The following is a 15,393-nucleotide window of genomic DNA, read 5'->3' as shown; positions in this document are numbered from 1 at the left end:
TAACCCACTTGTCCAAAGTCATATGCTTCTTGTGGCAAGTGTAGGTCTGACCTCACACTCCCCGCCCCTGAGCTAGATGTTCCCTCTTCAACCCAGCTCTAGGTAACCTCTAAGGATTGACTTCATATGCTCTGGAAGGGGCTCTCACATCACCAGAAAACTATATAACGAGGGAAAGCAAGGGCTATTTGTTTCTACCCAATTCATAATTACAGAATTGGAGTGTGAAACAGAACTAAGAGAGAAATCTATTTTTTTAAAAAATATTAGATTGCAACTGGGTGTTCTTAGCCAATAAAATAGACTGGTTATCCCTATGGTGCATATCCTCCCTTCATAAGCTTAAATGCCTTGTCAATCACTTAAAGTTGCTCTCTTCAGTTTTTAATGACTAACTAAAGAGAGCTGGTAAGTTATCCATTTAAATTAGTAAACTGGGCAAAATTTCATAATTTGGAGATACTTTTAATGCTTTATTTTAATGGTCAGGCTTTTGGTAAAATGACTTAAGGTGGTGTTACCAGCAATGACTAGAATGTATTTCACAATGAAAGTTAAAAGTCACTGCATTAGGAAGAATAATGGCACCCCAAATATGTGCATACCCTAATCCCCAGAACCTGTGAATATGCTACACGGCGAAGGGGAATAAAGGCTGCAGATAAAATCGATGTTGCTAGTCAGCAGACCCTGAGATGAGGAGAGTATTCTGGATTACACAGATCGGCCCTAGGTAATTACAAAAGGTCCTCGAAAGCAGAAGAGAGAACCAAAGAGTTAGAGATTTGAAGGTGCTACACTGCTGGCTTTGCCGATGGACTAAGGAGCCCTCAGCCAAGGAATACAGACAGCCTCTAGAAGCTAGAAAAGGAAATAGATTTTCCTAAGAGCTTCCAAAAGGAAGCAGCTCTGTGACACCTTGATTTTAGCCCAGTGAGACCTGTGTTAGACTTCTGACCTACAGGAACTATAAGATAATAAATTTATGTTGTTTTATGCCACTAAGTTTGAGGTGATTTGTTACAGCAGAATAGAAAACCTATATAGTCATGGAATAGAACTGCAATAGCTTCTCAGTGCCAACCTAGCAACCTATTACATACCAATGCACTCCCCACGGAGGTCCAGCTGGAACCCTTTGTTGCATTCACACCGATAGCTCCCAGGAGTTGGAATGCAACGTCCATTTTGGCAGAGATAACGAAACAACTGGCAGTAATCAGTGACGTTGACTGGCAGTACCCCTAAAGGAATAACATTAAACTCCATTAAAATTATTTATAACTAGGGCATCTTTCATCAGCACTTAGGCTGGTAATAGTGGGCAAAATGTTGGGTCACAGAGGAAGGCGGATACACTTTGACCCAAGGTCATCTGGCGCACGTGGCCAGGTACTGCAGCCAGGCTGTCGCCTGTTCTTCCGCCTGCTTCTTCTAACCACTTTCTCCACCACACTCTCAAGACTCCAGTTTGGGGAAATAACAAAAGCAGTGAGCTATTGGTATTTACTTGCAAACCGTTTTGTATGACATATAACTCAAAGATTAATTTTACACCTCCTCTATTAATTCATCCTGTGTATCAGATTTAAATCTCAAATAACCCTCCCATAGTTGACTGAAAACATCAATAACAATGGGACATTAATTGCTGGAGAATATGAAACCTCTCATTTTTCTCCATGCAATAGGCAAATCGAGAAACTTACATACAACACTGTGTAAACTAAAATTTAATTTAAGAATTGGTAAATTTATTTAATGACCAAAGCAGCATCAACAACAAAAACGTTAACTTGATTAATGCAAGAAAAATTGCTAGATGATTTTCAAATTCTTACTTGGTGGTTCCCGAGATGGATATGGATATTCCACTGGTGGTCGAGGGACCGGAATTGGAGGTCCAGGAGGAAAGCCAGGAGGAACAGGGTGAACTGGAGGAATGGGGCCAATGGGTGGGGGAGGATATCCTGGTCTCTCAGGAATTACCATAGGGACAGAGCACAGCTTGTTGAAATCCTCTGGAAAAACATAACACAACAGAACACAACAGCTAAGCTGTAGCATATGTCATAGGTCCATGGAAGTCATCCTTACTTTTCAAAGAAATCTTTGAATAAAACCGATCTTCAAACCACATAGGTCAATTAGAGTAAAGGAAAAAAGCCAAAAGACTTCATTCCCATTCCTAATATGTACAGGAGCAGCCATACTGAAACAAAAACTCAAAACCCCAAATACCCCAGGGTGTGTACCTCATGCCCTTCCCAAACCTTGGAAGTCTTTACCTACACCATGATTCACCTCAAGGAAGAATAAATGCCATTTTTCTCCATCCAGTCCCACCTGTGGATCCCACAGGAGTCTAAAGAGCACACTGAAAAGCCTGGATTTTATTTTATGTGCAATGGGAAGCCACTGGAGGTCTTCAGCAGGTGTGGAACATGATCAGATGAACATTTTTAGGAGGCCATTCATACTGACATGTGGAGAATGTACTGGAGGGAGGCAAAGTTGTTGCAGAAGACCAAGGGCAAGATAACAGTAGCTGGACAAGGGAGGCAATGATGGAATTGGACTGAAGTGGACGAATTTGCATCATATTTTAGAGATAAATGGGTCATACTTAGAGTGAGAGTACATGTCAGAGCTGAGGGAACAAGAAATCAAGAATGGCTTCTAGTTTTCTGGTTGAGCAATAAGGTAAATGTTGGTGCCATTAACTAGAGGAAACTGCAGTCAGGGAAGATTTGGTGGGTAGAAGCTAAGTTCTATTTGAATAGATGAATTTCGAGATGCCAAGTGGAGATGTCACATAGCATTTATATAAGAGAGTTTGAAGCCTAGAGGAGGAGTTGGGGCTGTATATAAGTTTTGGAGTTATCAGTAGATGGGTGGTATTTAAAACCATAGGAATGGATCAGCACATCTATGGAAGGCATGGAAAATGAAGAGAATGGAGCACAGAAACAGAGCCTATGAAAGACACAGCCCTGTTAAAAGACAACAAAGTCACAGAGAAATGGCCCACGGGGCAAAAGGGGGTGGCGGGTCTGATGTTAATGCTGCATAATGATCCCCTGAACTAATACACCCTGACTTGATCAACTGTTTCCCTATGATTGCATATATAGGCTGATTCCTATTTTTCACATTGCTCTGTCTTTATTAGAATAAATCATTTTTTGATTTGTGACACATTTTTCCTGGGCTTCCAAACAGGTTTTTAAAAAAGTACTCAGGTTTCCAGGGATGTATTTACTTAACTACTCACTTTCATGTTTCCTACAAATAGCCATATTTTGTCATAGTTCTCTTCTACAAGTAAACTAACCACGTGATTTTTAATTTATTTTTTTCTCTCTTGCCAGAAATTGATAACTTTATCATCACTGTCACACAGGGATTCTCCCATGGATACTTTCTATATTAGTTTAATCCATTAATAGAAATTAGGCCAATATTTTTCATTTCTTTGTAGACTAAAATCTCACTTATTCTAAGACACAAGTGCATTCATATTTCAACCTCCTGTGACATTCTGTCAATTTACATGTAGCTACATATACTTAGTTACTGTTTACCTTGTTGTTATTTGCTGGTCCGCTATTAAAACTTCTTAAATCATATTTGACATTTCCAACTGAAGTTGAGTTTATATTTTCAGAGAATTCTATTACTACATTTTAGATATCATTTATCTGGAATTTCAACTCAACTATATTTGGAAAGGATTTATACATTGTTTATGCTTCCCTGAATCAGAATGCTACAATCCCTCTTGTCAAACCTCAATAATCCTTATAGAATTATCACCTAAGTGTGTCATATCTATCATTTCTTGGCTACCTGCTTTTCATCACATTTCTACCACTAAGATTGTGCAGCCTTTTACGTCAAGGATAATATCTAACTCATGATTAATTCCTGCTCTCAGCTTAGCCCTTAAATTGTGTCTTAAATTGCACATCAGAGAAATTCATTGACTATGTTGGGAAAAATTGAATGGCAATTATATTAAAGGGATTCACTTTACTTCCAAGTACCAATCAGCCATTCTTTTTTTTTTCTTCTTTTTTCTCGGTCCTTTAGGATTTATATAAAAGAACTTGGATAGCTTATCATAATCTCTGCTAATTAGGTGGGTATATTACTTTGAGCATACCATTAAATTCATCTCCAGGAAAGTGTATCACACTGGGTCCTGTACTCTTCCCTCTTTTCTTCAGCTTAACTTTCCATTAAGTCCCTTTACATTCAGGATCAGCAACTTATGGCTAATTTTGTTCGGCTGATGTCCATCTTTCCTACCTTCATTTGACCCAGAGATGATAAACTGATTTTACTTTTTTAAGAGTATAAAGCTGACCAACCTAAAATAATCCTTCCTATATTATCACACTCCTTAAGAGCCCCAAGCTCTGTAGCACTGATATTGAGCAAACAAACATACCTACTTGCAAATTAGTTTTCTCTATGAGTCTGCTTTGCCCTGGGCCTATCTCGGGTTGTGCATCATTCTGCGGTACACCCGAGAGAGCAGCTCCCTGCAAAGCCACACAAGGGAACCAAGCCTTCTGCACCATGTGTCCCAAAGTAGGTCTCCAGGTGCCTAAACTTATTTAGTTCTCTCTCCTCCATTTGCAACCTCAACACAGGAAAGAATCCACCTCAATGCTGCTGATCCTTAAGTTAACATATGTATTTAAAAAGCAATTCTCCTGGTACCAGAGCCATATGACTAAGTAGGAAGTCAAGAGCATCTAAACAGTGACCTATTAAATGGTCCCCCTGGTGAACGAAGGAGGGTGGGTTATATTTTTAGGCCAGAGACAATAAGCAAATCAGGCAAAATATACGACTCGGTATATGTTAAAATATATTGGAAGATTTTATTGCTTCTTTAACCCACACATATAATTCTCAGCAATAAACAGAAATTTTATAGTAACATCTGTGAGCAATTCTATAACCCCTGATAATGGGAAATTCACATTCTGTGAATAGCATACTCTGAAGTATTTCATTAACTCTGCGTTATCCATTCTCACCTTCCTTTTCTCTCCTGAATTTTCCTGATTTAAACATACTTTTCAGGAATCAGATTGAGAAGGTGCTATAACCCCAGTTTTTACTTAAAACTGGTGGGAAAGATATCACTTAATAAGTTGTTCACTCTACCTGAAAGCTTCCTATAAGCAAGATTTTGCTAAGTACTGTAGAAGTGTTTAAAAAAAAAAGCATAAGAAATATGGGACTATAATAATGAATGGTACCTCCTAATGAGATTTAACAACTAGTGAAAAAGCAATACATGAACACACACAGGCACAGAGTCAGCAAGATTTGTGCCACAGTAAGAGTACACACCTGGAACACTGGGGCGGGGGTGGGGGGGGAAGGGACGTTCTTGGGACGTTCGTGGATTAGGTCATATTTGAGTGGATCCTTAGCAGACAAGAGGGCATATAACAGGCAAGGGTGGCAGGGGTGGGGAGTAAGGAGTAAGCACCTGAACTGAGGAGAAGTTTTAGGAAGAAAGAACATTTGAGTTCAGAAATGCTCAGACTGGGTTCAAGGAAAGTTTGACCACATAGTTTATCTAGAAAATAAAGCTACTATGTAAACAAGAATTAAAAGGTGAACTAGGATCCGATTTGGGGACTCTAGATGCTATGCTAAGTAGTAAAGTTGTATTCTTAAGAAATGAAGTGACTTAGACCAGAATGTATTACCTGGGTTCATCCTGGGAAAACTTTTCTGGACATCTTTCTCTACACTTTCCCCAGACATAATTTTTAAAAACTGAACTTCAGATGAGTTATGCTTTGGGAAATGTATGTGGCAGCTGTGGGTTTCATGGAGACCAGTTAGGAGCCTACTGCAATAGTCCAGATGAGAGAAAATGAACATTACATGGAAATGAATATGACAGATAAAAGAGACATTGTGAAAAAAATCAGCAGAACTCGGCAACAAGGAAGAGGAAAGTGTCAGATATTAGGGGAAGGAAGAAATGTGTACCCAGAATAATTCACCCGAAAGCTTCTGAGAAGAGTTGTTTTAGTCTACTGAGTTTTTGAGGACTACATGGGGGCCAAAAGAAATAGATGAGAGTAAGAGAGAATAAGCACGGCCTGAAAAGATTGCTATTCAGTGGTCATAAGCAAGCTAAGTAAGAAGCTGTACCTGAAAACAGTATGATTTGTATGAACCTCTGCATTCTCTTTACTCACTGTCTGGGGAACTGTCCCTGAACATCGTCTCTTTTATTTTCTGGACTCTAGCTCACTTACCTGGGTTTCCATTAAATCCGCATCATGCACATTGGCACCGGGCATGTCGGGGCTGAGTCGGGATACCCTGCAGATAACTGGAAGGGCTCTTACCAGTTGCTCTGATGGGACACATCTCAGGAGCGATGGTGACTCCTGGAGACCAGCATCGGCCGACGTCACAGCAGCACTGCATCTTGGTTATGGACTGTGGTAGCTGGTTAGAACAGCGCCCATTTGCCAGAGCCGTGTAACAGTATCCTGGGCGAACATCTGAGAGCAGAAACATACACATACACATCACTGAGATCAAACTCATAACGACATCTCCTGCCCCATCACCTCCACACTTCGCACTTGAGCTCCGGCAGGAGGAACTGACACTCCTGCCCCCTGGAAGGAGAGCTGCTGTGCATCGCTCAGGAACAATGCTCAGTCAGAAATCCCTTCGTCTCACACCTTTTGCCCCCACAAGCTGGTGCACTTGGCCCAAGTCCCACATTCCAGTCCCAAGGTGGGAATGAATGATTACAACCATATGTGCCATAGGAAAAGGGAGACTAAGAAAATCACTGGTGGTGACAGTTAATTAGTTATAAAGACATGTCTCTATGCTGAGGGGAGACTGTGTTGTTGTCCTTGGTTCAAACTAAACTCGAGCCACTTTACGCAAATATTGATATAAATCTATTATAAAACAACATTAAGTCTGCACTATAGTCTACATTTCTAAAAGATCTTTCTTATTTTTCAGTCTGAAACTGTGAACTGTGAGTCAGACTTGTGAGATTTTTTTTTTTTTTTTGAAGAAATGAGCCACTTTGCAGTCAGATCCAACGCCTGTTAATCAAGATTTCTTTTGTCCCGGGCCCTGATGGATTTTATAAGGCACTAATTATTTAAAGTTCAAAATGTACACAATTCCAAGTTCTTAGTCCTATAGGATATAATGGTTCTCGAGGATTTTTTTTTTTTTGGCAGAAAGGTATCTTTTTGAAGCAACGTGGGAAGACATATTTCTTTCTATATATCACTTTTATTGGGTTACATCATGTCTGACTGTCATGACAACATTGACACACTGAGGTACAACTCTGGGCTACCAAAAAAAGAGCCCATGACAGAGAAGAAACCTAAATGCTTCATGAGCCTTTGAGTCAGTACCATGAAACAGAGGAAGTAGCCAAGAGCAGAACACCTTGATCTACCTGACATACATTAAGCTTGTGCTTCTCTTCAAGTAAAGCATATCTCCGTATGGTTCATATAAAATAGTTTTGAAATGTAAATAATATTTTAAATATGCCCATCATTTAAAGAAATCTAAGTGGTAAATCCTTTTGTAGAGTGAGCAATTTTTTAATAGTCAAAAATCTGTCCCAATGTTTCCTGTAAATCTAAACATTGAACATTAAGTTTGCCCAGAGAGGTTTACACCTCTATAATTGTTTTCATCTACATCAGTCTTAAGAACATGAACCCTTCTAATCTTGACTATTGCAATAAATCAATAAAGTGAAATAAATTTAAAAAGAAAAACAAAGTTAACTTAGTTAAATTATTGACATCAAGTGAAAAAGGCTACAACAAACCTAGGCAAACCATAAAATTATGGGTCAACTGTAAAGGATGCAAGATTATTTCTGAAAAGTACTTAAAACCACTAGCAAGAATAAATGTGCTTTTCAGAAATTTTTTGTGGTCCCAGTTCCTGTACCTCTGGTCAGGCTAATAGTTTCAGCAAAGAGGCCGAATAAGTTTTATTCCAGCCTGGTCCAGGGTGAATGGCTGGAGAGGGAGTACGGACAAGGTATGCTCTGTGAAACCAAGGGTGGCACCTTCTCATGAAGAAGAGGGAGAAATAGAATTTCCTACATTCTAATTTGCTTCGCCTTAACGCCACTAATACTTTGTATATTCAGGCATTAAGTAAATATTTGGGGCATGGAAATCAAAGGCTGTTGAGAATGGGAAAAGATGTTCAAAGGCTTATATCCCAGCTTCAGATTAATTTGGTGGTCAAAACTCCATGTAAACACTGGACCAAAATTTGTATACATAATTTTCAGCATGGGCTATCTTTCAGAGCAAAGCTGGGACCTACAACTGCCAATAGCAGACTCTTAATGGGCTAATGTCTATTATTTCACACATTAACTATGACACTATTTTACTGCCCAGCTGGCTGACCTATATGTTAAATCAGTGGGTCAGAGACTTAATCGGAATGGTAATCTTGGGGCTGAAAACATTAACAGCCACATTTGGGTTGCCACATATGATTTATAAATAGCACTTGTACATACAATAATTATTTTGCTAATTTTTTTTCTTTTTGCTGAAGGAGAGCCTTTGCTTAAAATGCACACATTTGCACAACTTAAAATTTGAAAGAAAATCTATGGCTAATTAATAGGTAAAGAAGAGAAAAGCTGTGAAAACCAGGAAGCATTTGGAAGAATTGAAGGTTTCTATGTCATCAGGTATCAGTGCCATAGGAAGGGAAAAGAAAAGCATTCTGGTGCTGGATTACTTTGCATAGAGAGCAAGAGGTGGCTTTAGGATAACCTGAAGACCTATGGGAGCTGAGGGAGAAGAATGTTAGGATTTGAAGGAGATAAAGGGAGGTAGGAGGAACCACAGACACCTTCATCTATTTTAAACCTGCCCTGACCAAGACATCTGGCAGAAAAAGAATAGGAAACTTTCCTCCTTTCTCCCCTTCTGAAAAACTTGGCCCTTCCTCTCAGGACCCAGAAATCACGTTATAGCAGAATAAATATATTATGAATCAAATAGGTGTTTACAGATAGATAGATCCTAGCCTATCAACAGGCTTCTCCTATTCAATCACTACCACTGTTTTGTCCGACCAGGAATTAGGAGCTGTGAAGCACAAACTAGGTACAGGGCAACTTTAGGACTCCCAGGAATTGATAAGGCAGAGCATCCTAATATGAAAAGACTATCTTATACAAATTATTATAAAGTGTCAAAGGAAGATCACGGAATAAAAAATAAAATAATACTGCCAGAGCTTACAGGACAAAGAGAGCATTGAGGCTGGGGAGGCCTGAGAGTCTTAGAATGTGTCGACAGAAAGTAACAAATAGTAGGAACTTCATGCTCAGAAGAGATATATAAGGAAGATACTACATACCACTATCTACATATGGAGTTTCCTATTGGTTAGATTTACTAATTCCAACCAACTAACCTACCAACAAATCTTGGATTTGTTTATAAGTTGGGGATTGTATGTATTTTCTTTCCACTAGGGATAATTTTGAGGGGGGTTTATCGTGGCAGGAAGTATCTGTATTAGCCAAGGCAAAAATGTCATTTAGATAATTTTATATAATAAGTTACTAATTATGGGTACAATAAAGTTCCAAAGAAGGAGAAACAGTGCTTGCCTAGGGGTATGGTGAGAAAGAGTTACTGCATCTGGTGTTCATTTGGGAGTAAGCCATGAGAGGAGTCCACCCTGTGGACCCAGGCGCAAGGTGGCATCCCAGCTCCCTCACTTATTAGTCATTTAAATAACTGGACCAAGTTGTATACCTGAACTCTCTAAACCTCAGCTTCTCCCCATCTATAGCACTGTTGTGAACATTAAGTCAGGTAATTGCCAGAAATTACCTCACCCAATTCCTTTGTAAAAATTTAGCATGGATATACTTGTTGAAAAAAGAACTTTAAAAATGTAAACCATCTACTATGTTTGTGTGTTTTATCATTTTAATGTAGTTTGGGGCTCTCTTTGAAGATTAAAAAATAAAAATTCTAATGATTATCTAGCCAGTAAGAACTTCTGACCTCTCTGCTAAGCATATCCACTGGACATCATGTGCTAATTGGGACATTTTGGGGGTGGGGGGTGGGAAAGGAGCTATATGAATTGTACTTGCCATTCTTTCCCTGCAGTTTCAGTATCTATGAATAGATGCCAGAACATCAGGCAATCCAGGCACCACTGCTGTTTTTAAGGAAAAGTCCAGATATGCCTCCCTCTCTAGTTGCACTTATTCAAATGTCGACGGTACGAGACTGCCCTCAACTTTTATTACATGTGACTAAGTAAAAAGGAATTTGAAATTTCAAGCGCAATTTTGTTTTGGTCTGAAATTCATGGCCTGTGGTGAGGATGTGAAGCTGAGTGTCTTTGAAAATATGGGCCAGAAACAAACTTCAAAAGACAGCATTTATTTTTCTCCAAGGCCATGTGCCACAGGCTTCCTAGCTTTGTCCTAATAATAAAGAATAACTCATTTTCATATTTAACAAATACTTATTGAGTGCCTATGACATGCAGGGAACTGTGCTGAGAATCATCAGGGGTAAAAGGACAACAGCTAACTAGTCTTTAAGGAGAGCTTACAACTTAATTACGGAGATAAAAATACACAGACATAGAACTTCCCTATAAGGCAATTTATGAGAAGCATATCCTCAGGTAAGAGAGAAGCTGCTTTCAGGTAAGCTGATTGGGGACATCTTCAAAGACAGAGAACATGAGAAGAAAGGGGGCTTCATTTGGGAAGATGAATATTGTGAGTGGTGCAACATGTATGATTAAAGGCATGAATGAAAACAAATGGCCTGTTTGAGGGTAAGAAGCAGGGACTGTGCTGACAAATTAGCAAGTGTGGGACGGGTCAGACAGTGAAACCCTTAACTATTAGGCTATGCATTCTGGAACTTGAACTTTATTCTAGAATAATGGAGTTAGAAGGGAGTCTTAGCAATTGCTAAATATGGCAGTTGTCAAATCTATTATTTAAACAACAGGACCCTAGAATATTTTACATGGAAGCTCAACAACCAATCAGATAAAAGCAGAGTTGCCTGGAGTGTTTTATGTGAGGCTTGGGAGTGGGAGGAAGAAGCCCTTTCCACCCAGCCTCCACCTTTTCACAGTCCCCCTCTCCGAGACAGAAGATTTTATAGCACTTGAAAGATCCATGGGGGGGTGGGGCGGAACGGGCTGGGGCAGCGGATTTTAAATCATTTCTTCACTTAAAATAAAGAAGAAAGAAAAGAAAGAAAGAAAAAAGGAAAAAAAAAAGAAAGAAAGAAAAGAAGGAAAGAAAGAAAGAGTTAAAAGAAAAAGAAAGAAAGAAAGAAAGTTAAAAGAAAGAAAGAAAGAAAGAAAGAAAGAAAGAAAGAAAGAAAGAAAGAAAGAGAAAAGAAAAGAAAGAGAGAGAGAAAGAAAGAAGAGAGGGAAGAAGGAAGGAAGGAAGGAAGAAGGAAGGAAGGAAGGAAATAGAAGGAAGGAAGGAAGGAAGGAAAAGGAAGGAAGGAAGGGAAGGAAGGAAAGAAAAGAAAAAGAAAGATCCATGGGATTGAAAACCACTAATTTCCAAATCCTAATGGAAAATCACCAGAGGTTTTTGAGCAAGGGAGTTATTTAATTAAATCAGCATTTTAGGAAGATAAATCTGACAAGATAAACTGTAGAGAAGCCAGGAAACAGGGAGAAAATGTAAAAGATTATGGCAAAATTTCAGACTTAAATTAACATAGGTCCCAGGAAATAGTAGGGGTCAAAAGAGAGAGTGATCAAGCAAAAATGGCTTCACAGATTGACATGCGCATAAAAGACTGACGATATCCGATATTCGTAAGGTCTCCTGGATCATCTCTCTTTATTAGAGGCAAAATCCCAAAACAAGACCACCAGGGGCCTCTGTCTTTAGGAAGGTGTTCTACTGTTTAATAGATTTCCATAAATGTATATTTTAGATCGAGTGAGAAATTATATGTCTCCCCTAACAGATTTGTTTTGAAAGATGTTCATTATGGAACTGATTTATAGAAACCAAGCAGGTTGTTTACCATTAAACCTACCTATGCATCTGGTACCATCCGGAGAGGTGTAAAAACCGGGGGGACATTTGCAAAAGTAACTGCTGACTGTGTTTGTACATTCACCTCCATCGCAGATTCCAGGAATGGTGCTGCATTCATCAATATCTAGAACATAAAGAAGAATTTCGGTATTTGTAGAATACAGTATAAAACTGTCATTTTGAGGAGTCAGATGTAACAGTCAAATCACGTTCCCAGAAACAGTGGTCTTTACAAAATAAAAGTTGCATATAAAATAGTCGATTCAAAAAGTGGGTGCTTCTTTTCTCAACGCAGACTTATCCAAGGAATTTACTAAATTCAAATGATTAGAGCAAAAAAAAAGAAACTCCCCTTTAAAATCTAAAACTGTGTACTGTTGTTTTACCAAGTAACTAAAGTATGCTAATATTCCTATTTGTTTTAAAATTGTTTTCCCTGCTGTCTCTGTGGTTTGCATTAAGGTCCATTTCTATTTACTCTATATTCTGCATCAGTTTCTGTATTTCCTTTCAATCTGATTTCCACAAAGCAGATACCGAAATCCTAGAGAAGACCACGTGGCCTGAGTGCTGACCAAGACTTGGCCTAGTTGGTGTTCCTGGGGGCAGTCAAACTGCCATTATGATAGTTTTCTGTAGGTTCGGACAGTGAATCGTGGTAGGCACTGGGATGCTCCACCCAGATTCTGTCAAGAGAGGACTTGCTGTCCCAGAACTGGAGGTGCCTCTGGCTCACATCTCCTTCTGGGACCACCTGAGCTGCAGAGAGACACCTCACCCAAGGCTATACTTTCCCAGGAGCCCAAACCCAATGACTGATTATGGATGAGAGGTAATGGTCCATTCCTCTCTCCACAATGCGGACAACTCTGAAAACCACTCCAACTCCCCAACTGCCTTTGGAGTCAGCTGAGGCCACTGGTCCCTTCTAAGGAAGCAATAAAAGTCCCTTAGGAAAACTCTGACCATTTCCTTCAAGGGCTGCTTTTGAAGAGCCAGAATCGTACACTGACAGTTGTCAGTAGATGTGACACCATGAAGGAAGAGAACAAATTAAGGATTTCCTGCTTACGCTAACAGTGAACTTAGGGCACAGAGCATCTGCATGGCCACGTTGCACTAAGCCAGGGAGAGGTGCAGTTTGACCCCAATCTCCCCAGAGTATTGCAATGGCCAGACTAACACCCTTGGACTCGGAAGGCCTTAACATTTAAAAATAAGAACATATTTCTCCAGCTTAAGTACTGCTCTTCACTTACAAAACATAGTTCTAAGTGGACTGGATTTAAGTATCTTCTAACTCAAGTTCACCCAGTTAGTTAGAAAGGCAGCAGTGACATTGTTTACATGCAGTTTAACCATTTTAAAGGCAAAATCCCCATTGTTTTATGCTAGGTTAGAGGCTAAACCAAACAATATTTCACGGCTTATATTAGAGTTAGTGCTAACATAAACAGCATTGTCATTGTGAAGTCATGTAATGGTAAAGGTGCATATTTTATTCCCACAGATATAAATTTCACTGGAGTCAGTGAAAGTCAGGCAGAGATACAGCCAAGAACAGAGCCTAAGGTTCTAGAACTGGCATAACATCTAAAGGCACATTTTAAGACAGTTCTTTAACATTTATCTTTCTGGATTTAACAGCCTCATACTACTTAAAACCAACAAAAGCCATACAAGTATATCAAAGAACCTAGAGGATTCAACACTTCACGTAAAGATAGAGGAGGATATAACCATAACACAAAGGTATTAAGAAGAATGTATCTTTCTCATAGTGTCCCTAACAGTTATGTCTAAGTCATCTAACACCTATCAAAGATCCTGTGAGGAGACAGTGTCCATTAAAAGAAATATTTCTCTACCTGTTAGTATAAATGATTGCTACATTCTTGTAAAGCCACTTAATATCCAAAGAAGTTATTTAAGTGACAGTATATATCACAAAAAAAGTTATTAAAAAATCAAAATTATCTTTGGCAGGATGAAGGAAAGATCCTCCTTCACATACTAGCTAGGTTAGATTTGGACCCTTTACTGACTATTATGACAACAATAATAATGAGTTAATGTATATCAAGTGCCAGGCATTGTCTAAATGCTTGCGGTCTGTCAACTCATCTAATCCTCACTGTAGAGGTATGGTCGTAGGACCTCGTTTCTGTAATTCTGGTGCCGAGGAGGCCTTCAGAAAACTGGCAAAAGTAAAACCTGAAATAAGAGCAAAGAGGTTCATTTATAAAGTGATGTTAAACCCAAGTCTCCAACTGCCAGGGGCTGGGCAGGGGGCAGGGGGCAGGGAGCAGGGTTTCCACTCAGGTGCATGGTCTCAAAGGTCAGCAGTTTAGGAAATACACCATAGTTCGCATCTCCCTAATTTTCACACAGATCAAGATAAAACTACTAGGCCACATTTTTCAATTTAAGAGATCTTAAATGGCTCTGAATTCCCTTCAGTGTCCTCTCCTCAGGAAAATGTCCTTTTCCTTCACGTGTCTAGTGCTTTTCAGCTTTCCTGGACTACCTTCCGTCTCAGTCCCATTGCTTTGCAGTAATGGAAGCAGTTCCGATTTTATGACCAGGCTGTGGTGGAAGCCCCTGACAGTAAAAGGCTGGAATAAAGCATTTGAATTGGAATCACTTATACTCTAAAACTCATTCATACTAATTTATTATTCCTCCAGGCTCTTACCACTCTTTGTTTATCTCCTTTTAATAGCATTTCAGGGATCCCAAGTAGGAGAGACTCTGAGACTGGTGGCTTTCTGTTTCTGTAAGCCAGTCTGTATCAAATGCCAGCCATAAAAGTAAATCACTTTCAGGGGCCTGGTGGGGAGCAAGGTTTGGCTGGAAAGAGCTACTTCTGTGCTCTAGACAACCCCTCCCCCCATTTCCTTGGGGCAGGAGGGAGGAGAGGCAGAGCTGCTGGGAAGTAACTATCCCTTGGTAGCTGCCTGCAGCCTCACTGGTAGGTTCCTTCCCTCCTGAATTGCTTCCCCCATTCTTTGTTCTTGGTCTTTCTTCTCATCCCCCCATCTCATCTGCTTTCCCAGGGCATTCTTCTGGTCCCTTGGCCATTTCCCTATCCTGGGACAACTCTAGCAGGAGGGAAGGAAGTGTGTGTGTGTGTGTGTGTGTATGTTGGGGGCGGGGGGACGGGAGGGGTGCAAATGGAATGAAGCTTAGTCCTGGTTCTGGAACAGGCATCACTGGGACACTCAGCTGTCCAGGAGCTCCATCCATGGACATCCATCATCAGTGAG

General features: G+C 39.8%; 1 protein-coding gene across 2 annotated transcripts in view; it reads right to left on the bottom strand.

Annotated features, from left to right (window-relative positions):
- Positions 1 to 15,393, bottom strand: part of FBN1 (fibrillin 1) — a 219,621-nt gene that overhangs the window by 99,747 nt on the left and 104,481 nt on the right. For both annotated transcript variants that reach the window (XM_039888195.1, XM_039888196.1), the window contains 4 exons: positions 12,126 to 12,251; positions 6,390 to 6,548; positions 1,842 to 2,021; positions 1,104 to 1,244 (listed from right to left, as the gene is read on the bottom strand). In XM_039888195.1, the coding sequence (XP_039744129.1) occupies positions 1,104 to 1,244; positions 1,842 to 2,021; positions 6,390 to 6,548; positions 12,126 to 12,251 (606 nt within the window). The remainder of the gene's footprint in view (positions 1 to 1,103; positions 1,245 to 1,841; positions 2,022 to 6,389; positions 6,549 to 12,125; positions 12,252 to 15,393) is intronic.

Source organism: Pteropus medius, unplaced genomic scaffold (genome assembly GCF_902729225.1).
Source record: "Pteropus medius unplaced genomic scaffold, Ma_sr-lr_union100, whole genome shotgun sequence".
Lineage (NCBI taxonomy): Eukaryota > Metazoa > Chordata > Mammalia > Chiroptera > Pteropodidae > Pteropus > Pteropus medius.
Note: the sequence above shows the minus strand (reverse complement) of the source record. Positions and strands in the feature narration are given on the sequence as shown.